Source organism: Melanerpes formicivorus, unplaced genomic scaffold (assembly GCF_026170545.1).
Source record: "Melanerpes formicivorus ecotype bairdi unplaced genomic scaffold, bMelFor1.0.p_v2 SCAF_70, whole genome shotgun sequence".
Lineage (NCBI taxonomy): Eukaryota > Metazoa > Chordata > Aves > Piciformes > Picidae > Melanerpes > Melanerpes formicivorus.
This window is the reverse complement of record NW_027142422.1, coordinates 511,542-539,003: the sequence shown is the minus strand read 5'-3', so window position 1 is coordinate 539,003 and position 27,462 is coordinate 511,542. Positions and strand designations below refer to the sequence as shown.

At 46.1% G+C, this 27,462-nt stretch overlaps 1 protein-coding gene across 2 annotated transcripts in view; it reads left to right on the top strand.

Annotated features, from left to right (window-relative positions):
- GUCA1C (guanylate cyclase activator 1C) overlaps positions 1-27,462 on the top strand; it is a 28,266-nt gene extending 804 nt beyond the window's left edge. Inside the window, exons 1-4 of one of the 2 annotated variants that reach the window (XM_068163070.1) lie at positions 10,502-10,777; positions 22,557-22,706; positions 23,700-23,787; positions 24,898-27,462. In XM_068163070.1, the coding sequence (XP_068019171.1) occupies positions 10,583-10,777; positions 22,557-22,706; positions 23,700-23,787; positions 24,898-25,028 (564 nt within the window). In that variant the 5' untranslated portion in view covers positions 10,502-10,582 and the 3' untranslated portion in view covers positions 25,029-27,462. Of the gene's footprint in view, positions 1-10,501; positions 10,778-22,556; positions 22,707-23,699; positions 23,788-24,897 lie in introns of those variants that run through there. The other variant, XM_068163069.1, reaches the window with a different exon arrangement.

Sequence of the window (27,462 nt, the reverse complement as noted above, 5' to 3'; positions counted from 1 at the left end):
TTTGCTGGTTAACATCCTAGGTCATCCCAAAGGCACTGATTGAGCAGCAGCAATTGTACTGCTGTCTTACCTTCTTCCATTTCAGCAGCTGCAGTTGCATTGCTGTCTCACCTTCTTCCATTTCAGCAGCTGCAGTTGCATTGCTGTCTCACCTCCTTCCAGTCCAGCAGCTGCAGTTGCATTGCTGTCTTACCTTCTTCCAGTCCAGCAGCTGCAGTTGCATTGCTGTCTCACCTCCTTCCAGTCCAGCAGCTGCAGTTGCATTGCTGTCTCACCTTCTTCCAGTCCAGCAGCTGCAGTTGCATTGCTGTCTCACCTTCTTCCAGTCCAGCAGCTGCAGTTGCATTGCTGTCTCACCTTCTTCCAGTCCAGCAGCTGCAGTTGCATTGCTGTCTTACCTTCTTCCAGTTCAGTGGTTAGGCATGTTCTTTCTAGCCAGGAGAGCCATCCAGAAGTCTGCACCTTGTTATTTGCTCCTGAAATCAAAATCAGATATTCTGTCTAATGCTGTAAAAGAAGTGGAGAGACATCTGTGACTCCTACAAAAGTGCTTATTCTTGGCTGAAGTAAGGTTTAGACTGAACTGCCAATACTATATGATCATAATCTACTTCCTAGAATAGACAGGCCATCATCACGGTATAAAACCTAACTTGAAAAGCAAACCAAACCCAAAAAGAACCCAAACAAAACCCTCTCAATAAACAAAACCCCCTAACAAAACCCTATCAAGCCCAGCACACTGAGCATTGGCTGTCTCTCCCCACGTCATTGATCTCTAGGAATTCAGAGATGCTGTGAAAGCTTCACAACATGAATCACTTCAGCGGCAAGTTAAAACTGCTCCCAGTAGTAGCCAGAGCTACTCCAGACAGCTTCAGTTCCAGAAATGGCCTTGCTACTCCTTCATATGAAATGGATTGTATTTTGTGTCAGAAAGTGGTGAGAATACAATGTACCTTGTGTGTGTTTTCACATCCAACCTTTAGTTGCCTGTATTGGGCCCAGCAGAATGAGGATTCTCAGCCTGTAGTCTCTTCTTGTGACACTAATCCCCACACCCCATTCCCCACTTCCCCTGGCCCCATCCAGTTCAGTTTGCCCTTTTGGTATTAAGTATTTCTCTTTCTGACATAGTCTTGAAGGACTTGTCCTATAAAGGAATGGAATGGAATGGAATGGAATGGAATGGAATGGAATGGAATGGAATGGAATGGAATGGAATGGAATGGAATAAACAAACCAGGTTGGAAAAGACCTTTGAGATCATTGAGTCCAACCTATCACCCAACACCATCTAATCAACTAAACCATGGCACCGAGTGCCTCATCCAGTCTCTTCCTAAACACCTCCAGTGTTGGTGACTCCACCACCTCCCTGGGCAGCACATTCCAATGGCCATGAAATAGCTAGGGGTGAGGAGAGGGAAAAACAAAGGGAGGTTGTAGCCAGGTGGGGGTTGGTCTCTTCTCCCAGGCAACCAGCACCAGAACAAGAGGACACAGTCTCAAGCTGTGCCAGGGGAAGTTCTTCCCAGAAAGAGTAATTGGCCATTGGAATGTGCTGCCCAGGGAGGTGGTGGAGTCACCATCCCTGGAGGTGTTCAAGAGGGGATTGGATGTGGCACTTGAAGCTATGATTTAGTTAGTCATGAGGTTTTGGGTGACAGGTTGGACTTGATGATCTCTGAGGTCTTTTCCAACCTTATTGATTCTGTGATTCTATGAAAGTACCTTTCAAATAGCCCTGTGCCAACAGCAATGCCTTGCAGTGGAGAACCTGCCACTATTATTGGTATTGATCAATATATTTGAAAATATGTGTTGGACTCAGCAAAAGGCTGTGGCTGCAGCAGGCAGAGAGCAGGATAAATCAGATGCAGTCAGGGTAGGACTGCCCTTCACCATCTTTCTCCACTAACCTTTCTCTACTAGTTGTAGTCTTTGCAATACTGAATGTAACTCAAATTAACCATTTTGTTCACTTCTTTAAATTCCTTATGCTAATGAGAATGTGCCATGGTTTAATTGATTAGATTGGACTTCCAGAGGTCCCTTCCAATCCCTACTATTTGGTGGGAATATTAAGACCTATGCATTAAACCTGTCAGCTTATCCAAACATCACAGTTTAACTGCTGCATAGTCCTGTCCATCAGTCTCTGATCCACTTCTCTTGTTTCCCCACAACTTCCCAGTCAGCTGGCATATTCCAATGGCATTTCTAAGAGTAGACATTTAAGCTAGCAGTTCCTAAAGTCTTCACAAAAGTTGGCAGCTGAACAGTAGGAACCCCCCCAGAACAAATGCTCCACTTCTGCAGAACTCAGCTCTTATTCATCGTGTAAGGCAACAGCTGGCTGGCCAAAGAACCAGGCACTTGTCTCCTTTGCCTGGGGAGGATAAAGGATGGAACTGGGGGTACCAGAGTATGGAGACTCAGGGCACAAAAGACTCAGCCTGTACAAATTGAGGCTTTAGTTTTACTGCTCCCAGAAGACCTCGCTCAATTAATGTTCCAAATGGTGTGCCAATGTTTTATCCATTTGGAAGCCTTCCTCCCCATTTTAATGAAATTAAACAATGATTATGGCCTTTATGGCTTCATAAAATCCACTATAAAAATACTTATGCTAGGCTTATAACACTCATTGTTTAATCATGAGCTCCCACTAAAGAGCTGCTATTCATTCCTTGTTCTGCAAGATGTTGTAACTGTCCCCTGTTAGGTACTGCAGTGTGAGGCATAGATTTGATTGTGCATTATCTTAATGGAGATGTTGCAGGGAAAGTAATTCAGCAAGCAGGACAGGAGTGAGATACCTAGAATATTGTCTGATATGCATCCTTTTGCAGCTGGAAAATGATATAAAGAATGCAGCATCTGCTCCCAGATAACAGGTTGGCAAGTTTTCCTCCTTGTGCAATCTATTTGTGTGATTTACTGGCTGGGAAGACTTAAACGTGGATGAGAGGGAATGGATGGAAGCTGAAAAATGGGAGAGTTTGAGTGGATCTCGGAAAGAAGTTCTTTCCAATGAGGGTGCTGAGGTACTGGAGCAGGTGTCCAGGGTGGTCACAGATGCCCCCTTCCTGCAAGTGTTCAAGACAAGGCTGGATGGGGCCTTGAGCAACCTGCTCTAGTGGAAGATAGAAGAATAGAATAGAATAGAATAGAATAGAATAGAATAGAATAGAATAGAATAGAATAGAATAGAATAGAATAGAATAGAATAGAATAGAATAGAATAGAATAGAATAGAAGAATAGAAGAATAGAATAGACCAGGTTGGAAGAGACCTTCAAGATCATCCTGTCCAACCTACCAACCAATCCAACCCACCTAATCAATTAAACCATGGCACCAAGCACCCCATCAAGTCTCCTCCTGAACACCTCCAGTGATGGCGACTCCACCACCTCCCTGGGCAGCACATTCCAATGGGCAATCACTCTCTCTGTGTAGAACTTCCTAACATCCAGCCTAAACCTCCCCTGGCGCAGCCTGAGACTGTGTCCTCTTGTTCTGGTGCTGGCTGCCTGGGAGAAGAGACCAACCTCTGCCTGTTTGCAACCACCTTTCAGGTAGTTGTAGAGAGCAGTAAGGTCTCCCCTGAGCCTCCTCTTCTCCAGGGTAAGCAACCCCAGCTCCCTCAGTCTCTCCTCATAGGGCTTGTGTTCCAAACCCCTCATCAACTTTGCTGCCCTTGATGTCCCTGCCCATGGCAGGGGTGCTGGAACTTGATGATCTTTAACTTTCTTTTCCAAGCCAAACCATTCTATGAATCTATGGTTACATGAAGCTAGAGAAATGAAACACATCAGCTATGGCAACTTGCTGTGGTTGGAGATGTCCCTGCTCACTTCAGGAGGAATGCACACAATGACCTTTGAGGGTCTCTTCCAACTCGATGCATTCTGTGATCCTGTGAATGTTTTTCATACATAATAATAGGGGCAAAATACATTTTTTATTAAATAGGGACAGTATAAATACCTAGTGACATTTCAACAGTACATCTACATGATTGAAATCGTGCCAGGGGAGGTATAGAGTTCCTGCCAGAGTGGTTAGGCACTGGAAGAGGCTGCCCAGGGAGGTGGTGGAGTCACCGTCCCTGGAGGTGTTGAAGAAATGTGTGGACCTGGCACTTTGGGATATGGTTTAATGGCCATGGTATTCCTGGGCTGAGAGTTGGACTCAATGATCTTCCTGCCAAATCAATTCTATGATTCAGATACAACACAGAGAACCCAGATAAGCTGTAGCTCAGTTCTAATTATATCTTGCCTGGAATAAAGTCTCAGGAGAGCCTCTCTGCAGAGCCTGTAGCAAACATGGACCAGGACCTCCACAGCCATGTGCCAGGATTTCATGAGCTTTCCCTTTGGGATTCACACCACGTCTGTTTAGTTTGATATGATGTGGATATTGATCTGTTGTAATGCATGTTTCCTGTGAAGCCATTCCATGGGGCTTCAGGCTGGGTTAGAGAACCCATTTACGTAAGCAGAAGCATGGCTGTTGGCACAGCAGCTTGCCAAGAGTAGCACATTTGGGACTCTTATGACTTGGCACCAGCTTTCGCAGGAACAGTATTCTCAGGCTACTTTTGATCACTCTGACTAGACCCACACTTCTCTAACAAGAGCCTGGCTTATGTGGAGTTTAATCAAGAGGCGTGTGTTTTCTGGATTCTGGTCAGAAACCCAGCTCAAAACTTCTCTCTGTGCTTAGGAGAGCCAAAGGATCTTATTTCAAGATGACTCAGCTCTTAGCAAGTGAGATGAGCCAAGTCTCCCTGCCCTCACTTACACTTCAGAGGAATAACAACCTGTTTGATTTGGTCAGTGGAAACCATTTCATTCTTCCTTAACAAAATGAACAGATGATGTTGTTATGATGGCTACTATTATTTATTTATTATTAACTGGTAGTTAGGATTAACATTAGTAACAATTACAATGCTTACCATTTTATTATCACCATTTTATGAGTAGTATAAATGCTTTACTGTCCTATCCCCACCTGGGAATCATAGAATCAATAAGGTTGGGAAAGACCTCAGAGATCATCAAGTCCAACCTGTCACCCAACAGGCTCCAAGTGCCACATCCAATCCCCTCTTGAACACCTCTAGGGATGGTGACTCCACCACCTCCCTGGGCAGCACATTCCAAAGGCCAATTACTCTTTCTGGGAAGAACTTTCTCCTCACCTCCAGCCTAAACTTCCCCTGGCACAGCTCAAGACTGTGTCCTCTTGTTCTGCTTGCCTGGGAGAAGAGACCAACCCCCTCCCTCCCTTCAGGGAGTTGTAGAGAGCAATAAGGTCTCCCCTGAGCCTCCTCTTCTCCAGGCTAAGCAACCCCAGCTCCCTCAGCCTCTCCTCACAGGGCTGTGCTCCAGACCCCTCCCCAGCTTTGTTGCCCTTCTCTGAACACATTCAAGTGTCTCAATGTCCTTCTTAAATTGAGGGGCCCAGAACTGGACACAGGACTCAAGGTGTGGCCTGACCTTAAAATAACCAGAGTTTAAAGCTGAGCAGTGAGAGGATGTTTGAATTGTGTTATTGTATAAATCATAAGCCAGAAGACCCTTGACCTATTCAAAAGCCTTTCAAGAACTGCCATGGGGAAAGTACAGTGAAACAAAACAAAACACAAACAAACACAAAACAAAAAGCCAAACAAAACCCAAAACAAAGCAAAAACCAGGAACAGCCAAGAAAATGCTAAGTAGATAGCAGCAGGGAATAGATAAGTGAAATGTAAAGCAACTGAAAATTAAAGCTAACAAAATTAAGGCAGCAATATGAAGAGAGGGGAAGTAAAAGTTCCAAGAGTGGGAGGAGGGAATAGTGTCTCATCCCTTCTTCATGCAGTAATTGAAACACTTATGGAACCAAAATGCAAGTGTGGAGAAAAAGCATTGCAGAGGTAGTTAAAATCTTAGTGAGTCATTCATTCTCCACCCAAACCTGAGCTGGGCAAAAGCAACAGATAGGAATAAATGTGGGGTTTGCTCAGCTGCAGGGAGAAGGAGAAGAACAAACCCAACCCTGCCTCTCCCACTGGACCAGAAAACCACTTGGACTGGGATTTCCAGACAGAAATATCCACATCTCTTCAGCAGCAAACCCTTGCTTTGCTCACCAGAGCCACTAGGAGATGCAAGCTGATCAGCATCTGCTTGGTGTGGGGAAGACTTCAGGCACCACGGGGAACACCTCCAGTCAAAACAGCCTCACCTAATTAGGGAAGACAGCTTCCCCTTTTCATTTAGTGTTCACTGAGGTCTGTCTCTCTGTTGGCTTTTTTTTTTCCCCTCTCTTCCAAAACGCTTAACTTGGTGAATTTAATTGCTGGGGAGCTGGAGGGGGAAGGGGGGAAAAAAGAAATGAAAAGAAAGAAAGAGAAAGGCTGCTTTAATATTCTGTGTGGGCAGCTAGAAACAGGAAGCTGGGATTTAGAGTTGTTTAAGGATCTGCATGTAACATTATTAACTGGATAAATCCAATTTGTCTAAGCCCAAAATCCTTCACAAAAACAGACTCTGGTTAATTCAGAGGTCTTGCCCTTAACACAAAAGGCTCTGAGGACGTTTGAAACAAGAATTGTTACATGATTCAATTGGTGTGAAATTATTTTCTACTGATCTAAATTATTCAAGGATTATTTTCTATTTATTACATTATCTTATTAAATTGTTCTAAGTCTAAACAAATGGAGTTTGTTTTCCCTCTCTTTCCTCCCCTCCCAGCTGAAGTTCCAGGATTTCTTTTCTTTTTGTTTCTCTGAGATGGAGCCCAAGCAACAAAGTTGGTGAGGGGCTTGGAACACAGCCCTGTGAGGAGAGAATGAGGGAGCTGGGGTTGCTTAGCCTGGAGAAGAGGAGACTCAGGGGAGACCTTATTGCTGTCTACAACTACCTGAAGGGAGGTTGTAGACAGGCAGAGGTTGGTCTCTTCTCCCAGGCAACCAGCACCAGAACAAGAGGACACAGTTTCAGGCTGCACCAGGGGAGGATTAGGCTGGAGGTTAGGAAGAAGCTTTACAGAGAGAGAGTGATTGCCCATTGGAATGTTCTGCCTGGGGAGGTGGTGGAGTCACCATCATTGGAGGTGTTCAGGAGGAGACTTGACAGGGTGCTTGGCTGCATGGTTTGGTTAATTAGGTGGTGTTGGATGATAGGTTGGACACGATGATCTTGAAGGTCTCTTCCAACCTGGTCTCGTCTCTTCTCTTCTCTTCTCTTCTCTTCTCTTCTCTTCTCTTCTCTTCTCTTCTCTTCTCTTCTCTTCTCTTCTCTTCTCTTCTCTTTGCTTCGCTTCGCTTCGCTTCGCTTCGCTTCGCTTCGCTTCGCTTCGCTTCACTTCGCTTCGCTTCGCTTCTCAGATTTTCCCTGGGTTGAGAGGATTCTTTACCTTCCTTTCTAACATCACCACTTCAAAGTAAGAGTTTAACAGTCATTGCCCTGCTACTCTGACCTTAGTCAGAGGTGATCAGTCCCATCTGCAGTTTCCTGATGCCCACACTGCAAGGTGCAGCCCAGGCTTCAGGGGAGAAAGCTGGGGAGGGACTTTTTACAAGGGCAATAGCTTTGAGCTGGAAGAGGGGAGATACAGACTGGGTATCAGGAAGAAATTCTTGACAGTGAGGGTGATGAGTAGAGTAGAGTAGAGTAGAGTAGAGTAGAGTAGAGTAGAGTAGAGTAGAGTAGAGTAGAGTAGAGTAGAGTAGAATAGAGTAGGATAGGATAGGATAGGGTAGGATAGGATAGGATAGGATAGGATAGGATAGGATAGGATAGGATAGGATAGGATAGGATAGGATAGAATAGACCAGACCAGGTTGGAAGAGACCCTCAAGATCATTGTGTCCTACCTATCACCCAACACCACCCAACCAACTATTCTATTCTATTCTATTCTATTCTATTCTATTCTATTCAGGCTGGATATTAGGAAGAAATTCTTCACAGTGAGGGTGGTGAGACACTGGAACAGGCTGCCCAGGCAGGTATTCAAGGCCAAGCTGGATGAGACCTTGAGCAACCTGGTCTAGCAGGAAGTGTCCCTGCCCACGGCAGAGTGAGTGAAACTAGATGATCTTTAAGGTCTTCCAACCCAAACCATTCTATGAAGCTATGAAATGGCTTTGCTCTGTTCATTTCTTCCACTCCACTTTGTCATGGATTTTCCTGGGTTTCTTTATAAAAGTAGAAATGTCTCATTGCTGATGGCTTCTGGAGCAGAACTTCTACTCCCTCAGCACACCCTGTGTCTCTCAGCTTATTAAAGTGCTGAAAAACTGTGCAGAGGTTTGTAAATTTTATCCCTTTTGTGCCACATAAAACTTACCTTCCTTTGGGTCAGGTGTAATGTCAACTGTTACAGACTGTGCCAGTTCCCTACTAGGGGTGAGAGATGCTGTGAGACTGAATTATAAACCAGCTCACCTTTTCCCCAGGCATTTTGATGTCTTTTACAGGTATTTCAGTTATTTTCTTAAAACTAAGGGGGGGGTCAAGAGCAACAAAGTTGGTGAAGGGTCTGGAGAGCAGGAATTATGAGGAACATCTGAGGGAACTGGGGTTGTTAGCCTAGAGAAGAGGAGGCTGAGGGGAGACCTCATTGCTCTCCACCACCCCCTGGAAGGAGGTTGGAGAGAGGTGGGGATTGGTCTCTTCTCCCTAGTATCAGGAGATAGAAAGAGAGGAAATGGTCTGAAATTGTGGCAGGGGAGGTTTAGGTTGGAAATCAGGCAAAACTTCTTTTGTGCAAGAGCGGTCAGGGATTGAACAGGGAGGTGGTGGAGTCACTGTCCCTGGAAGTGATGTGAAGCAACATGTGGGCATACAGATGGTCATTGTTTTAAGAATTAGACATGAGAGCTCATGAATGAAACTCAGGATTCTGGTCAGACTGTGTGCACCCAAGAGGTTTGTCTGCTTACTTCCTTTCACCTCCCTTGTCCTCCTTTCCTTTTCTCTTGCCCTCACTGCAACAGCTGGCGTTCACCTGCTGACGAGGTGACTGCAGAAGATGTGTCCTCACTTGCCCTCAGTCCCTGGGGATCACGCATCAGCTCTAGGGCTCAACAATGGTCTCTGAGGGAAAGGCAACACCTCAGCTACAAAGTTTACTGTATATTCTTTGACTGCTGAACCAGTTTGGGTTAACTTTGTCGATGTCTGTATCTTCCTGTTTATCTCCTAAAGTTGTCCCTGGAGGCGTTCAAGAGGAGATTGGACGTGGCACTTGGTGCCATGGTCGAGTCATGGGGTCTGTGTTGATAGGTTGGACTTGATGATCCTCGAGGTCTCTTCCAACCTTAGTTATACTGTGTGACACTGTGATACTGTGATCAGCACCTGAGGAGCACTTCTGCCTTGTATGCCACGTATTAAATTTGATGATGTCCTTCTAAAGAGAGCAGTAACTCAACCCATTAAGAGTTATAGGAGTTCTCCAAAATTGACCTGATCCTATAAGATACTGATTACTCTGGCTGAAGTTGGGCTGGAGGAAGGTGGCTGTTTTGCATGAGGCAGTCAGCACCTCACAGAACTGTGCCCTTTAACCCCACCATGTGATTATGCATTAAAAGGATAAGAGACTGGGAGCATCTTTTTCCCTCATCTCCAGCAACCTGTAGTTCTACACTGGTATTTATAGCTCCAAATTTGTCTGTGCTATAGTAAGGCTCCTGAGCTGCTCATCTCCTTGTATAGAAGCTAAGCAATGCAGAAGTGTTACTGATATCTCACCCCCTCCCTGCCCTCACTGGGGCAGAAGAAATTCAGCTCCTGAAAGCTGTAAAATAAAACACAGGACAAGAGCACTAACCAACAGCAAGGAAACTTGAATTTAATTCACTCACCAGCCCAAGGTGATTCTTGTTAAAGAAGTTACTGTCAAAGATTCCTCTTATGCTCAGGTTCTGTCAAAAGCCTGAGGTGACCACGAGGTGACCAAACCTCTGTGTTTTATCTGGGCACCTGTCCCGAGAGTGAGGAAGTAGGGTGCATCAAATCCAACCATCCTCTAACTCTGCCAAGCCTGGTGCTACATCATATCCCTCAGCACCACATCTCTGCCTCTTTTAAACACCTCCACAGATGGGGATTCCACCACCTCCCTGGGCAGCCTGTTCCAGAGTTTGGGAAACCCTTTTAGTGAAGAAGTTTCTCCTGATGTCCAACCTAAACCTCCTCAGTACCACATCTCTGCATCTCATGGATTTCACCCATTTTGAGTTCTCCTTGTTTTTCATATTTCTAGTGTGTGTTTGTAGCCACTGGGAGAGTCTGGCTCCTGATGAGCCCCAGTTTGAGCGTGGCTCTCTTTGCTTCGACTTTAACGACATTCCCAAATCCCATCTGGTTTAGAACTGGGCATTACAGGTAATCTCACATGAGCACAGATAGTCATTAGATAAAAATAGCAGCCTAAGCTGTAAGAGGTTTACCTTGGCCATTTAAATGCAGTATTTGTTTGAGTTCCTGGTCATGAGCAAGCCTCTGAACCTGAGGGACATCAATGTGAATGCAAACCCGAGAGACACTGCCTGCGTGAAACCATGGGTGCCAATGAATCACTGACAGGGAACGACCCTCTCCCAGAGATGCACCATTACTACAGCAAATTCATGAGAGAATGCCCATCTGGTCAGCTCAGTCTGCATGAATTCAAGAAACTCCTGGGGCTGCAGGGGCTGGATCCGCAGGGAGATGTGTACATTAAACGGGTGTTCGATATCTTTGACCTCAACCAGGTAAACCTCCTTTCCTTTCTTGCTTTCATCTCATACTGTTGTGGTGTTTTCTGTGTGGTGGCTGCAGGCTCTTCTTTGTGCTGTGCTCACTAAAGGGTTGCTGGGGACAGAGCTCCCATTATGGTGCACTAGAGGTGCAGCAGTGGGAATGTGCTTTGAGGTCTTTGAGTGGGAGTCTTCTTAGTACTTTGCATAGGGCACTTTAAGCATCAGGTTCAAGAAATAGCTTGCCATCTTCAGCAATAGTTCTGAAGATGAGGTGTAGCTTGCAGTTCACCAGCTCTTATTCTATCTTCTGCTTGGCCTGTGCTCATGGACAAGCACATGAAGATATTGGCATGCTCAGCTACAAGGTTGGCAAGGTATTGATAACAAAATCAGACAGGAAAATATGGTCTGCACTTCGGTGATGAAGAGCAGCCCAGCTGAACAGATTTTACAGAATTAGTAGATTCATGGGTTGGGTTGGGTTGGAAGGGACCTTAAACATCATCTAGTTCCAACCCTCTTCACATTGGCAGGGACCCCTTCCACTAGATCAGGCTACTCAGGGACCCATCACAGTTCTGGGTTTGTTCAGCCTTGAGAAGGCTTAGGAGAGCCCTCATAGCCATGTACAAGTACATAAAGGGTGGCTATGATGAGGAGGGAGACTCCCTTTTTACAGAGAGTCACATGGTAAAGACAAGGGGTAATGGGGACAAGTTAATACTGGGGAGATTTGCACTGGATGCCAGAAGAAATTTCTTCACCATTTGAACTACCAGACATTGGAAGAGACTCCCAGGGAGGTAGGGTATTCTCCTACATGAGACACTTTCAAAGGCCAGCCTGACATGGTGCTGAGCCATCTCAGTTAAACTATATTCTTACCCTGAAAGGTTGGACTAGATGAGCCTTGAGGTCCCTTCCAACATGGTATTCTATGAATCCAACCTGGTCTTGAACAATTCTAGGGAGGGGGCACCCTTGACCCCCATGGGCAGTCTGGTTTTAACACTGATCACCTTGAGCCCTCCACTCATCCCTGTGCTGAAGTATCCAGGGCACTGCTGGTGGGCACATGCCCTACAGAATTGTGAAGCCCTCAGGTTTGTGAGACCTTCTGATTGAATGTTAAAAGAGAGAAGAGTGGAATAAAAGCAGGGTTTAGAAGGACCATTTGCTCACCTTTAGGTGCTGTGGCAGTGGGCAAAGACAACTAAACCAAGAAGGGAACCTTCTGCTAAGTGGTGATTTTTTACCTGGTGTTTCAGAGGTCGCTGCATTCTGTGAAGCACTCAGGTTGTCAGACAGCAAAGCAACTTCTCCCATGAGAAGCAGAGGGCTGGAGGGACACAATACCCTAGACAGCAATGTACAATGTGGAGGACAAAAAGGCAGGAGGAGCTGCACCAGCATTGTCAGACAGGGAGCATGGTGTCTTTTCAGTATGGCTTGTGAGATCACTATCCTGAAAGATCTCAGCTGCTCCATCTGCGTGACCAAACCCTACCTTGTACCAGGAACTTTCTTGCTGCATCTTTCTGAATTTTAACTGAGCATTTTCTTCATCCTCATCCTCCTCAGAGGAACCAAGATCATTCAAGGCTAAAACCAGGGTACTGAGCAGGAATTCAGTCTCACAGAGCTGCTCCATCTCTCACCTTGCTAACACCCCCCCTTTCAACAACAACTCCAGGACCAAAGGAAGCATTTCCACCTTCAGTCTTCTCCCATGTCCCTCTTTTGTAATTCTTGGAGTCACAGATGGCAGAGCAGTGACTGGTGGCCTGCCTGATTACAGCAAAGTGGGTGGGCTGGAACAGCAGTCATTCCACCAGAGGAGGCCAGCTGTGTCTACGTCACCACATGCCAAACAGGGACTGGGCCACTCAAGTGGAGGAGACCTTAGCCTTGGCCAGCCTTCACAGCTAGGGACTTCTCTGAGCTACACAAGCATGGCCATTGACAGAAACTGATCCTTGATCTCACAGAGTCATAGAATGGTTTAGGTTGAAAGAGACCTTGAAGATCATCTAGTTCCAACCTCCTACCTTCCACTGGCCTCAGTCTCCTCTAGCAGGGTGTTCCAGTCTTTATAGAAGTTTGGGGGGAGTTGAGGGGTTGCAGATGTTTCATACCTAGGCTAGCAGCTAGCTTGAAAAATTCAGCTTTCTGTGTACTGAGAAGATGAGCTGTGGTTGCAGCATGGAGATCCCAAACTGCTCATTAGCTTCCAACCTACAAGAAAATTCAGGGGAAAACCCCAGATGAACAGCTAAAAAAGAAATTCTGGCAGCAGGGCAGGGTTTTGGTAGTTCATGATGGACTAGAAACCCAGCTGAAGACTCTTTGACTCGAGCCATGAATACAAACTCCAACAGGAATTCACTTGCAAGCCACACCGAGCGCGTCGTTCATCATTGGAACGTGCTGCCCAGGGAGGTGGTGGAGTCACCGTCCCTGGAGGTGTTCAAGAGGGGATTGGATGTGGCACTTGGTGCCATGGTCTAGTCATGAGGTCTGTGTTGATAGGTTGGACTCGATGATCCTCGAGGTCTCTTCCAACCTTAGTCATACTGTGATGCTGTGATACCTTACCAGCCTTTAGGCTGGAGATAATGGAGTAGCTCAGCTCCCCACGCATGTGGTCACTGGAGGTATGACAGGGGTAGGGGCTACATCTTCCCTGCACAGCTCACTGTCATGTAGAGATTGACCTCTGGTCTGGGCAACAGGCAAACCATGTAAGTGCAGAGCATTGCCACTAAGTTACTGTGCTGAAGAAGTGATACTGCTGTGCTTGCTGCACTCTTGTACTCTCTTACCTTGCCTGCTCATATGTGGCAGAGCGCAGTACTGAAGAGGTGTCCCTGGCTCTGGCTCAGCAGGGTACACCTGTCCAGTCTATTAAAGCTGTTTCCACTCAGCACTTGTTTCTGCTGGAGATTAATGACTTAGGTTGTGTCCTAAATCTTTCTTCTCGTGAACATGCTGATGTGTCTCTTGTGCAGACCACCAGCTGCTTCATCATTGAATGACCTTCTACACCAAGTGTGCAGATGTCCAATTTCCCCATGTTTCCTCAAAACAAGACTTCTATGTAAAGACTTCTCATCCTTTCCTTGGCTTCTGCTCTCCTAATAGTTAGCAAACAAATAAATAAACACATTAGTGAAGCCTGAAGATTGTTCTTTATTGTTCTTAGCTGGAGTGATAGCAAAGATGCTGAACACAAGATGTGGACACAGGGCTTTAGGACATGGTTTAGTGGCCATGGTGTGGTGGTAGGTTGATGGTTGAACTTGATGATCTTTAGAAGTCTTTTCCAACCAAAACATTTCTATGATTCTATGATTCAGCACTGTGACTGCAAAATCATCTTCCCTTAAGAATCTCATGAGGAGTGCAGGAGGTGCCACTTAAGTGAAGGTTTTATTCCTGACTCTCACATTAATAGCTGTGTTATTTATACACCAGCATTGGCAGCCCAATAAATGGTGGCTTTGTCCTTTGCCACAGCTTTCTGATGAAAGCCTCTTTTCCTTGAGATCCAAGTGTAGCACAGTCCATCTATAAAAACATTGCCCCTAAAATTACCCAATCCTCTTCACCCTTAAGTTATTTGTAACACACAAATGAAAAAGCTACAACCACATGCAAGCAATCTGCACTCCTCCCAGCTGTTTTTATTCCCTCTGTGCCTCAGTCCATGCAGATCTGTCACCCAGTCCTTGCTCATGCAGCCTGCTGATGAAGGTTGGAGAGGAAACAGTCATGTTTATCCCAAGCACTGATGTATATGTGGTTTTCTGGGAGAGTATCCTGCAGTTCAGAGACAATATCCTTCAAAGTGAGCTGACACCAATGTGAAAGGAGAGAGCACATCTAGAAAAATAATGTCTGCTGTATCTGTAGTATGTTGGAAGTCTTACTTGATGTTAAAACAGAGCTACAGGCTGGGGTCAGAGTGGCTGGAGAGCAGCCAGACAGAAAGGGACCCGGGGGTACCGATTGGCAGCTGGATGAACACAAGCCAGCAGTGTGCCCAGGTGGCCAAGAAAGCCAAGGGCATCCTGGCTTGCATCAGGAACAGTGTGGCCAGCAGGAGCAGGGAAGTCATTGTGCCCTGTACTCTGCACTGGTTAGGGCACACCTTGAGTCCTGTGTCCAGTTCTGGGCTCCTCAATTTAAGAAGGACATTGAGAGACTTGAACATGTCCAGAGAAGGGCAACAAGGCTGGGGAGAGGCCTTGAGCCTGTGAGGAGAGGCTGAGGGAGCTGGGGTTGCTTAGCCTGGAGAAGAGGAGGCTCAGGGGTGACCTTATTGCTCTCTACAACTACCTGAAGGGAGTTTGTAGCCAGGTCTCCCAGGCAACCAGCACCAGAACAAGGGGACACAGTCTCAAGCTGCACCAGGGTAGATTTAGGCTGGAGGTGAGGAGAAAGTTCTTCACAGAGAGAGTTGTTAGCTGTTGGAATGTGCTGCCCAGGGAGGTGGTGGAGTCACTGTCCCTAGAGGTGTTCAAAAAGGGATTGGCTGTGGCACTTGGTGCCATGGTTTAGTTAGTCATGAGGTGTTGGGTGCAAGGTTAGACTTGATCTCTGAGGTCTTTTCCAACCTTATTGACTCTATGATTCTACAGTCAGCACCACTGCTACAGAATAATAGAACTGTTTGGGTTGGAAAAGACCTCTAAGATCATTGTCTCCAGCCACCAACCCAACACCACCATGGCCATTAAACCATGTCCCTGAGCGCCATGGCCACACATTTCTTGGACACCTCCAGGGACAGTGACTCCGCCTCTTCCCTGGGCAGCACATTCCAAGGCCTGAAGGTTTTTATTTTGTCTTCTGAAAACTCTCCTTCCTTTCACTCAGAAACCCATATGATTGCCAGCCCCTTGCAGATAGGTTTTGCCACCACTAAACATGCAAACTGAGCACTGTAAGGATTGATTGATTAGGTTCTTATGACGTATGAAGGATAAAATGTGCACAGCCATTCAACACATGGAGCAAGGACTGGAAACGAGGAGCTGCTGTTGCAGCTGATCTGGGCATTAATTGAAACTCTCTGCAGGAATAAGTGTCTCTTGCTTTGTCACCAAATGGGATTTGAGGAGGTAGGGATATGCTGCAAAGAGCATAGAAGATAAATAGCTGTGTGGCACTGAAGGAAATTTATGCAATTTCAAGGATTCTCTGTATTTAGAATAGAGTAGAATAGAGTAGAGTAGAGTAGAGTAGAGTAGAATAGAATAGAATAGACCAGACCAGGTTGGAAGAGACCTTCAAGATCATTGTGTCCAACCTATCATCCAACACCACCTAATCAACTAAACCATGGCACCAAGCACCCTATCAAGTCTCCTCCTGAGCACCTCCAATGATGGTGACTCCACCACCTCCCCAGGCAGCCCATTCCAATGGGCAATCACTCTCTCTGTGTAGAATTTCTTCCTAACATCCAGCCTAAACCTCCCCTGGCGCAGCTTGAGACTGTGTCCTCTTGTTCTGGTGCTGGCTGCCTGGGAGAAGAGACCAACCTCTGCCTGTCTACAACCTCCCTTCAGGTAGTTGTAGAGAGCAAGAAGGTCACCCCCGAGCCTCCTCTTCTCCAGGCTAAGCAACCCCAGCTCCCTCAGCCTCTCCTAACGGGTCTGTACTCCAGACCCCTCCCCAGCTTTGTTGCCCTTCTCTGGACTCGTTCCAGCAACTCAACATCTTTCCTAAACTGAGAAGCCCAGAACTGGACACGGTACTCAAGGTGTGGCCTAACCAGTGCAGTGTACAGGGGCAGAATGACCTCCCTGCTCCTGCTGGCCACACTGTACCTGACGCAGGCCACGATGCCATTGGCCCTCTTGGCTGCCTGGGCACTCTGCAGCCTCATGTTCAGCCTACCATCGACCAGCACCCCCAGGTCCCTCTCTGCCTGGCTGCTCTCAGCCACTCTGCAATGGAGAGGCCTCTACAGAGAACAGCATTTTTCACTACGCTTCTTATGCAGAGACCAAGTTGGTAAATGCTGGGAATTGGACACTCCACAGCAAAGAGCTGAGGACATCTTTAGATCAGGAGCCACCAGCTGATGTCAATCTTCAGTTATCTTCCTCCTCTGTGCTTTTGCATTTAAAATAGTTCTGTGGGCAAAAATAAAATAGGGCTCATCTGACATCATTATGCAAATGAGAGCTATAAAAAAAAGGGTTGAAAAGGAAAACATTTTAAACTCTAAAGAAAGTTCAACCAGGCTGCTTGATGTGGAACAGATAATAAGCAGGGCTGGAACTAGATGATATTCAAGGTCACTTCCAACCCAAGCCATTCTAAGGAAAATGTGTTGCTTGAGTGAAACTTTGTTGGGTGGTGCTGTGCCTACACAACAGTGCAGCAATCTCAAGCTGAAGTTTTTTGTTCCCTCTCCCCCCCCCCCCAAATAATGAGAGTTTCCCTTCACACCTTTGCAGGATGCTGACAAGTGTTGGGAGGCAGACCACCATTCCTTTTTGCCCTTATCCTAGCCCCTTCCCCACTTTCCTGCTGTCCCCTTATAGGTCTGATTTTCAGGGATGCTTCTCACCATCTGATTCTGCCCTCTGCCTATAAATAGATGTTGTCCTCTCCGGTTATAGGGACATGAATGGGATTAGCCAGGTAGATCTTCTCAGGTGTTGTACTAGAAGGAAATGCCAATCATTTGGCCATGTCTGTCTCTAGGAAGCAGAGTCATAGGACTGTTTTGGTTGGAAGGTCATCGAGTCCAACCTTCAACTTAAGACCACCATGGCCATTAACCATGTCCTGAAGTGCCATGTCCCCATCTTTCTTGAATGTGTAGCAAGCAAGTAGTGCTTGCACCTCATTTGCCAAGCAAAGCATGCAGATGTTCACAGCAGGATGTCATGTTCTTTCAGAAACAGTCTCAAGCTGCACCAGGAGAGGTTTAGGTTGGAAGTTAGGAAGGAATTCTTCACAGAGAAAGTGGTTGTCCATTGGAATGTGCTGCCCAGGGAGGTGGTGGAGTCACCATCACTGGAGGTGTTTAAGAAGAGACTGGATGAGGTACTTGGTGCCATGGTTTAGTTGATTAGATGGTGTTGGATGATGGGTTGGACTTGATGATCTTGAAGGTCTCTTCCAACCTGGTCTGGTCTGGTCCATTCCATTCCATTTTGGTGTAACATATTCTTCACTTGGCTTTCAGTTGCTCTTTTCCCTCCACTTTTTCTCCCTCTTGAGAACTGCAAAACACAGAGGAACACCATGTTCTCTCAGGTGAGGCAGTCCGTCACTAGAGATTCAGCTCAAGACATCATTTTGTTACAGACTGCCATAGCCCAGCTGTACAGTGGGTTCCTAGCACTGTGTGATAGTTGCCTTCCACACTATCATTGAAGGCATGGAGAGCTCTTAAAAGATGAAATAAAATGTTTGATAGTGAGCAAGCCTTCAAACACCACCCAGAACCTAAATCTCATCTGCTTCCACCACTTGTGGGATTCATTATAATCACAGACTCATTAAGGCCAGAAAAGACCTTTAAGATCATTGAGTCCAACTGCAACCCAACTCCCACGACCACTAAACTACATGCTGAAGTGCCACATCTTGAACACCTCCAGGGATGGTGACTCCACCACCTCCCTGGGCAGCACATTCCAATGGCCAATCTCCCTTGCTGTGAAGAACTTCTTCCTAACCTCCCTCCCCTGGAGCAGCTTGAGGCTGTGCTACTAAAAGTCAAGGCTGTCTGTTAAATGCTTGTCCTTGGGTTTGTCAAACAAGAAAAAATTGCTTGAATTGTCAGCAAGAAATGTGCTGGGAAATGTGTTGTTATGTGGTCATGGGCCCAACTAGTTTTCTCTCTCTTGCCTACTACTTTAAGTTGGAAAAGATGCTCTTAAAAGTACCAGGCAGAGGCTTAAAATCAGGAGTGCAGGGAGCTGGAGCCTACTGCCAAGCAGATGATGGTAGAGGGCTGGGTCCTTGAGCACACGGTTTCCTTCAGTACATCCCTCCTGGACACCACTGTGCCTTACTGCAGGCTGAGCAGAGGACTTGCTCCATGCTTAGGGGATTTCTCCAAGCCTCTCCAGTAATCCTGAAGGAAAACCATGAGTGACAGCAGGGAGCTGAGGGCTACAAAATTGTCATCTTCATATTTTGGTGTATACCAGGGTAGCCTACAAACCTAAGAGCCAGGACACATCTGGCTCTGCATTTCCAACCCCTCTAACACAAAGGTCCTGCTGTCTTCTAAGTCCCCCAAAACTTGCAGGTCCTCTTGGTCTGGGCTACCAGAATCTTGTGTAACAGTTTGGTCAATAGAGCCTCTTCTCTTTATGTAAGAGTGTGTACCAGTAATTATCACAAAACCACTTAATGACCTGCAGCTCCTAATTCCCTGTTTCATTCTCCATCCTTATTTAACAGCCTTTGCTTGCCAAGAGTCTTCCCCCACCCTGTGACAAATGTCAGCTTTGTTTACTTAGAAAACTGGTGGCCATAGCCTGTAGGAGATCTGGAGCTCTGTCCATGCCCCAGCAGAGTCACAAGTAGCTCTGTGTTTCTTCAGCAACGGGTGTGCAACCTTTTAGGAACAGCTGGAAGTCTTCAGAAGCACAAAGCAAGCAAGGAAATGGGGGAAGATGAAATGATCTGAATCCTCCTTTAGGTTTCTGAGGGTGGAGAGAGCAGCACTATATTTGAAATGGGATCTGGAGAGAGAAGCACATGGGATTAGCTATAAATTTCACAGCTATTCTGAGCTGTTGTAATCTGCTGTTTGACCTGTGCCTCCTCCTTCTGCTCTAGGAGCTTTAAGTAGTATTCTGAAAGACAGGGGATGGAGAGGGAAGGTGGCTTAATGTCCTAAACCCTGGGTTTGAAATACCTAGAACATCTATATTTGCACCCTTGTTAATCCTGACAAAGCCTGCTGAGCTATTCTTTCGGTGGCAGGTGGAGTTTAGAGATTGTTCAGGGCCCAGTGTTGGCATGAAGATACTGGTTATTGTGTGTAGAGTCCTGCTAGGTTCCCCAGTGCTCCAAGTAAGACAGTGCCTTCACTCACTGGAGGGTTTGGCAGGGACAGAAATTCACAGGTTCACAGATTGCACCAGGTTGGAAGGGACCCACAAAGGGCATCTTGTCCAACCGCCCCTTCAGTCAGCAGGGACCCCTCCAACTAGACCAGGCTGGCCAGGGCCACATCAAGTCTGATCTTGAATGTCTTCAGCCCCAACCACATCCCTGGGCAACCTGTGTCAGTGTTTCACCATCCTCACTGTGAAGAACTTACCACTAATGTCCAGCCCACATCTACCCTGCTCCAGTTTCAGACCATCGCCTCTCATCCTATCACTACAAGCCCTTCTGAACAGTCCTTCCCCACCCTCCCTGGAGGTCACCTTCAGATACTGAAATGCTGCTCTAAGACCTCCACAGAGCCTTCTCATCTCCAGGCTGAACAGCCCCAAATCTCTCAACCTGTCTTCACAGGAAAGGTGCTCTGATCATCTTTATGGCTCTTGTCTGGACCCACTCCATCAGGTCCATGTCTCTCTTGTCCCCCCCTTCCACAGCCACAGTGGTGCTTGGTGGGAGGTGGCCAGATATCCCAGTAGCACCACCTCAAAATCATCCTCAGGTAAGATCTAGGCAGCCAAGGTGAGATCCTGCTGGCCCAACCCTGAGTGGCCTCACCATTTCAGGTCAGCTGTGTATTCATAGCTGTCAAGTCCATTATTTTCAATTTGTGTGCAAATTATTTGAAGCCACCAGAGTTTTTTTTAGGCCCTGAGAGGCTTAGTTAGGCTATTCCAGGACTGGAAGCATAAAGCCCTTATACAGCTCCAGGGTTAGGCATTAATGGCTGTTGTGTAATGCCACAGTCCCTTGCTGCCTGGCTTTGCCCTCACAGGGCACTCATCATCCCCACCAAACAAAAGTGAGCAGCCTCCAGCAACTCCAGCACACAGGATAGCTGTCTAAAGTAAAACACCTCATAAACAAAAAGGATAAAATTCAATCACTTTCTCTTCAAGAGGTCCAGGAGCCAACGAGCAACTGAAACAGGGTCTGGGAAGCGGACAGTCAGGGCTGGCGGTGCCCTCAGGGCTGCGAGGATGAGTTTTACATCACCAGCAAATTCCCTTTCCAGTTTTGGAGCCTTCTATTGTCTTTGTTTTGTGACTCAAACTGTTCCAAGCAGCTTAAAAAGCAAAAACCCTACTCATCAGTGAAAGCAAAACCAAGTTAGAAAACCACAGCACCACAGGGCACAAACACATGCACAACCATAACATGCCTTTAAGCTTCTAGCTCATCTAAGCTAGACAGTAAGACACCAAAACATGTATGTATTTTTGGTCAAGTCTACTAGGCCAAGTAGAAGACTTTGAGCAAGTCAAAGAACTTTTTAACCCCCCTTTTTGTAATGTCTCTCTGACCCACCCCTCAGAGCCACATCAGGAGATTCCTGCTCCCTCATTTTGCACTGCACCCAGAGAGAGTAATCGTCCCGGGACTGTGATCTCTTATGTGCACAGGAGGAACAGTTGGGACAAGCAGGCTCCAAACCAAGCAACTCTTTCTTCAGTCCTCACCACATTTTTTTTACAGAAGCAGAGGAACTGTCACAGTAACTTAGACCACCTCACCATAGAATCCTCGACAAGTTTCCACCAATGGCTTCAAAGAAGAAAGCAGAAAATGTGGAATTAAAGTGACCTAAAATGCTCTTTCCCTATGAATTGCTCCCATGCCTCACTGTTTAGAAACTAGCTTATGACTTGAAGGCTTTGTATTGTGCAGCATGCATTTCTCAGAGGGACCTGATGGAAGAACTTCAGCACCAGGCTCTATATTCATAGAATCATAGAATGATTTGGGTTGGAAGATCATCTAGATCCAACCTCCCTGCCATGGGCAGGGACACCTCTTACTGATCATCCAACCTGACCTTGAACACCTCCAGGGAAGGGGCATTACAGCCTTCTCAGGCAACCTGTTCCAGTGTCTCACCACCTTCACTGTAAAGTTTTTTTCCTAATATCCAGCCTAAATCGACCACCTTGCAGCTGAAAGCTATTGTGGCTTGTCCTATCACTACCAGCCCTTATAAAAACTCCCTCCTCAGCTGTCCTGTAGCCCCTTCAGGTACTGCAAGGCAACTCTAAGTCACCCAAAAGCCTTTTCTTCAGGCTGAACAGCCTCCACTCCCTCAGTCTGGCCCCTTATTGGGGGTGCTTCAGGTCTCGGTTCACCTTTGTGGCCTCCTCTGGACCTGCTCCAACAGTTCTACCTCCTTCTTATGCTGGGGGCACTGGGACTGGACACACTACTCTAGGTGGGGATCACAGAATCAACCAAGTTGGAAAAGGCCAAGTCCAACCTCTAGGTCCCACCAGAGCAAGAGGCAGAATCCCTTGCCTCATCCTGCTGGTCACACTTCTTTTGATGCAGCCCAGGACGGGGCTGCCTCGTGCACTGCCAGCAACCATTGCTGACTCATGCTGAGGTTTTCATCAGCTGGCACCCCCAAGTTCTTATCCTCAAGGCTGCTCTTGAGACACTCCCCACTCAGCCTTTATTTGTGCTTGGGATTGCCCTGACCTAGGGTGTAGGACCTTGCATTTGGCCTTGTTGAACTTCATGAGGCTGGCTTGGGTCCACCTCCCAAGCCTGTTTCTCTCAGCGTGCTGTTTCTGTGGAACTGACTGACAGAAATGACAGAAAACTACTGTGGTTAAATGGGCTTTTATTTTTTTCTCTCTTTCTCTCTTAGGATGGATTTATAGACTTCTTGGAGTTCATAGCTGCAATAAATTTGGTTATACGAGGGAAAATTGATCAGAAACTGAAATGGTATTTTAAGCTCTACGATGCTGATGGCAATGGATGTATTGACAAGAAAGAACTATTAAGCATATTCACGGTAAGCAAGTGGTGACCACAGCAAGAGGATTGTGCTCTGCCCCTGAAACTGGTTTGTCATGGACTGTAAATGGATTATCTGTACTTTACCTCATGTTTTATAGTTGCAAAATCAGAATTGTTCTGGCTAGAGACGCTCCTGCTATTAGTTTCTTGCTCATTGAAGTAAACAGACCTAAGGGGTATTTTACTTTAGACCACAGTTCTACGGATAGGATAGGATAGGATAGGATAGGATAGGATAGGATAGGATAGGATAGGATAGGATAGGATAGGATAGGAGTAGAATAGAATAGAAGTAGAATAGAATAGGAAATAGAATAGAATAGAATAGAATAGAATAGAATAGAATAGAATAGAATAGAATAGAATAGAATAGAATAGAATAGAATAGAATAGAATAGAATAGAATAGAATAGAATAGAATAGGAATGGAATGGAAGTAGAATAGGAAAAGAATGGAATGGGATGGGATGGAATAGAATAGAATAGAATAGAATAGAATAGAATAGAATTAGAATTAGAATAAGAATAGGAATAGAATAGAAGTAGAAATGGAATGGAATGGAATGGAATGGAATGGAATGGAATGGAATGGAATGGAATGGAATGGAATAGAATAGAATAGAATAGAATAGAATAGAATAGAATAGAATAGAATAGAATAGAATAGAATAGAATAGGATAGGATTTAAACTGGATATTAGGAAGAAATTCCTTACAGTGTGGGTGGCAAGACACTGGAATAGGTTACTCAGGGATGTAGGTTATGGATGCCCCCTCCTGGAGCTCTTCAAGGCCAGGCTGGACGAGACCTTGAGCAGCCTGGTCTAGTGGAAGGTGGCTTTGCCCATGGCAGGGGGATTGGAACTAGATGATCTTTAAGGTCCTTTCCAAACCATTCTATCAATGAATTCCTGCAGTTGCCACTGCATTTTTTTTAACAGCTAGATGAAACAATGTCTTAAAGACCTTTCTGCATTTCTACCTCCAGGCTATCCAGGCTATTAATGGCTACACAGACATGACTGCTGAAGAGTTCACAAACATGATATTCCAGAAGATAGATGTCAACAATGACGGTAAGAATCCAGGATTTCTTGGCATGGGTAGGGACTTTGGGGTTGGACAAGGTGACCTTTGAGGGTCCCTTCCAATCCAGTGCAATCTGTTAATCTGGGGAAGAGACCTTTGAGATCTTCAAGTTCAAGCACTCACTTAGAGCTCACAATCCCATGACTACTGCTAAGGCACTAGCACTAAACAACCACTTCTGATTCTTGGAAGACTTTATCTAACTCAGCTTACAGATTTATTTGGGGTTTTACTATATCTTACCATGACCCTAGCTAATTATTATAGTCAGCACAGAGTATGCCTGGTGATCCTCAGCAAGTCAAACCTTAGTCATAGAATAGTAAGGGATGGAAGTGACCTCTGAAGATCACCAACCACCCTGCCAAAGCAGGGTCACCTAGATCAGATTGAACAGGAACATGTCCAGGCAGGTCTTGAAAGGCCACAGAGAAGGAGACCCCACAGCCTCTCTGGGCAGCCCGTTCCAGGACTCCAGCATCCTTACAGCAAAGTTTCTCCTCCTGTTGAGGCGGAACTTCCTGGGTTCCAGTTTGTGTCTGTTGCCCCTTGTCCTGTCACAGGACAAGAGGCTGGCCCCTTCTTCTCTATTAAAATCAGCCACAAGATAAATTTCAGTTAGCTCTCAGAGAATTGATCCACACATCTAAACTCAGCCTCTATGCAAGCTCCATTATTGCCCTTTTTAGCACATTTGCATCGCTGTGGATACTGAGCATGCAGAACTGTCCCATATTTCAACAAAAGCTGTGTTTCACCTGTTTTAACAAACCAAAACCAAACCAAATCTAACCAACCAAACAAACAAACAGAAGCCTGAGTTCCAGGATCTGAAGCAAAATGGGAAAACATCAGCAAATGCTCTTCCTGCACTGGCCTGTCAGCAGAGGACTGTGACCCTTCTTGGGGGGATTCAATCTGGCATGGATAGTTCTGTGTTGGACTGAGAATGATTGCTGGGTTTCCCGGTTCCTGAAGAGGCCCAGCAGAGAACTGGGAACATTACTGGGGGGGGTTCAATCTCACATCAATGGGTCTGTGTTGGAGGGTGAGTGCTGGGCTTCTCATTTCCTAAGGAGTATCTGGCTTCCTTTTAGGGGAACTGACTTTAGAAGAATTCATCAATGGTGTGGAGAAGCACGAGGACCTAATGGAGTTGATTACGAAAAGTTTTGACCTTTCCAACGTACTCAAAGTCATACAGAATGGCAGGAGACACAGCATCTGAGGGACCCAGTGGCAGACATCATCTGTGTCATCATTTCAGATGACAGCTTTCAGAGAGCTTGATGCTGCCTGAGTCAGCCCAGGCAATACTGAGCAGCCTGCTCCAGGAGTAACATTTTCACTCTTGACTCTCTACTGCTCCTTTTCTCTTCTTTACTCATTCCCTTGCTACTGACTGTGGCAGCCATAGACCAAAAACTTTTGCCTACACATGACAGAAAATCCAGCACAAATAACTTTTTTGGGGGGTCTCCATGAACACCGCTCAGAGTAATCAATAAAGCAATGAAAGTACTGCAGGATGCAACCTCTCTAGAAGACATGGAGCTAATCAGTTTCTAAGCACAAGCTCTTTAATCTACTATCTAAAGTGTGGATATAAACTTCTAGGGAGGATGGGGCTCTATCAGGATCAATTCAGAGAGCAGCATGCTTTGCAAGTAATATTTGCTCTGATCAGGACACAAAACTGAAGTAGGTTCCTTGGGAAACGCCTCAGTCTCACATTCCCAAGATGCTTGCTCCTGACTAAGCAAGGTGTCCACCAGGCTTGATTGTCTTGCATTTGTAAGTTGAAATGCTGTGATGTTCTTCTTGATTGTATCACACCTGTACATTAAAATAACTGTGATGTTTGGTTGGTTTGGGGCAGGCTTCAGCTGCTGTACTTCCAAGTCAACCTTTTTACGGAAGGGCTGGAATGAAATCTTATCTTTGTAGAGTAAAATTAGATGTTCAAAGAACAGCTAAAACCAAATCATTTGGTAAGCATTCTGTTTCCCCAGAGATGTGTGCCCTTTGTCCTGTATGTCCTCCTGTTCACAACTATGTGTTTTCACTGAGTTCTTTGCCACAGCTGTATGAGAAAAAAGGTAAGAGGTGTGGTGCCTGGTTCCTGCTGGTGGGATTGCTGCCACCTGCTAGGCAGACTGTTTAACAGCTAAATCTTCCTGCCTCTCCCTGACAAGGAGGTCTCATTTGGGAATCTTTGCCCTGCCCAGATACCTGGGCAAAAGCTGTTAGCAACTCAGTCTCTCTGAGACTGTGACCTCCTCACAACCGTGGTTGTGATTGCTCTGAATCTGGTAGCTGTTGGGAGTGCAGAGGTGGCATCTGCAGATGGCATGACCTCCTATGTCTCATTTGCCTAGGAAACTAGGCTGAAACCAACTCAACCTTACTTTATATAGATTAATTTTGTGAGCTGAATGGAACTACATGAAGTGTCTGCAAAGGGAAAATCAGAGTTCTCTCTGGGTCTGCTTGGACTGATTCTCTCTCAGGCCTGCAACACATTTTATCCATTTCCTACATTCTGGCATAGATTCATTGAATGGTTTGGCTTGGAAAGGACCTTAGTGATCATTTAGTTCCAACCCCCTGCCATGGGCAGGGACAGCTCCCACTAGACCAGGTTGCTCTAGACCTCATCCAACCTGGCACTGAACACCTTCAGGAAAGAGGCATCCACAACCTCCCTGGGCAGCCTGCTCCAGTGTCTCACCATTCTCACTGTCACGAATTTCTTCCTAATATCCAGTCTAAACCTACCCTCTACAAGAGGGCCCCTCAGCTTAAGAAGGACATTGAGACATTTGAAGATGTCCAGAGAAGGGCAACTAGGCTGGGGAGAGGTCTTGAGCACAGCCCTTGTGAGGAGAGGCTGAGGGAGCTGGGGTTGCTTAGCCTGGAGAAGAGGAGGCTCAGGGGAGATCTTATTGCTGTCTGCAGCTCCCTGAATGGAGGTTGTAGCCAGGTGGGGGTTGGTCTCTTCTCCCAGGCAACCAGCACCAGAATGAGAGGACACAGTCTCAAGCTGTGCCAGGGGAGGTTTAGGCTGGATGTTAGGAGAAAGTTCATCCCAGAAAGAGTAATTGGCCATTGGAATGTGCTGCCCAGGGAGCTGGTGGAGTCACCATCCCTGAAGGTGTTCAAGAGGGGACTGGATGTGGCACCTGAAGCCATGGTTTAGTCATGAGGTGTTGGGTGACAGGTTGGACTTGATGATCTCTGAGGTCTTTTCCAACCTTATTGATTCTGTGATATCCTATGAGTATGCAATGTGCATCACTTGACATTATAAACAGCTCTGACATTCCAGTTCTGACATTCTAGTTCTGACATTTGAATCTTTTACATCTCAACTAAAAGGAGTGATGTATGAGGCTGCTGGTGGTTGGAGTTTCAGGTTCTTGCAGTTATTCATCACTGGCACACGAATACATCTTTGTCAATATCCGTTTTCTCACACTCAAACAGTCACTTTTTCTTCACCTTAACTTTCTTATGTATTTAGAGCCAAAGAGGGTGATGTCCTTCAGAGTTTGCTTTGTGACACATAAAATGCTCCAATCTAAGCAAGGTGGCTATGTGGGAACAGCTGTGGTTTGGATTTCTTGCTTATAAACAAATAAAAGTTACAGGCTCTGAAAAAA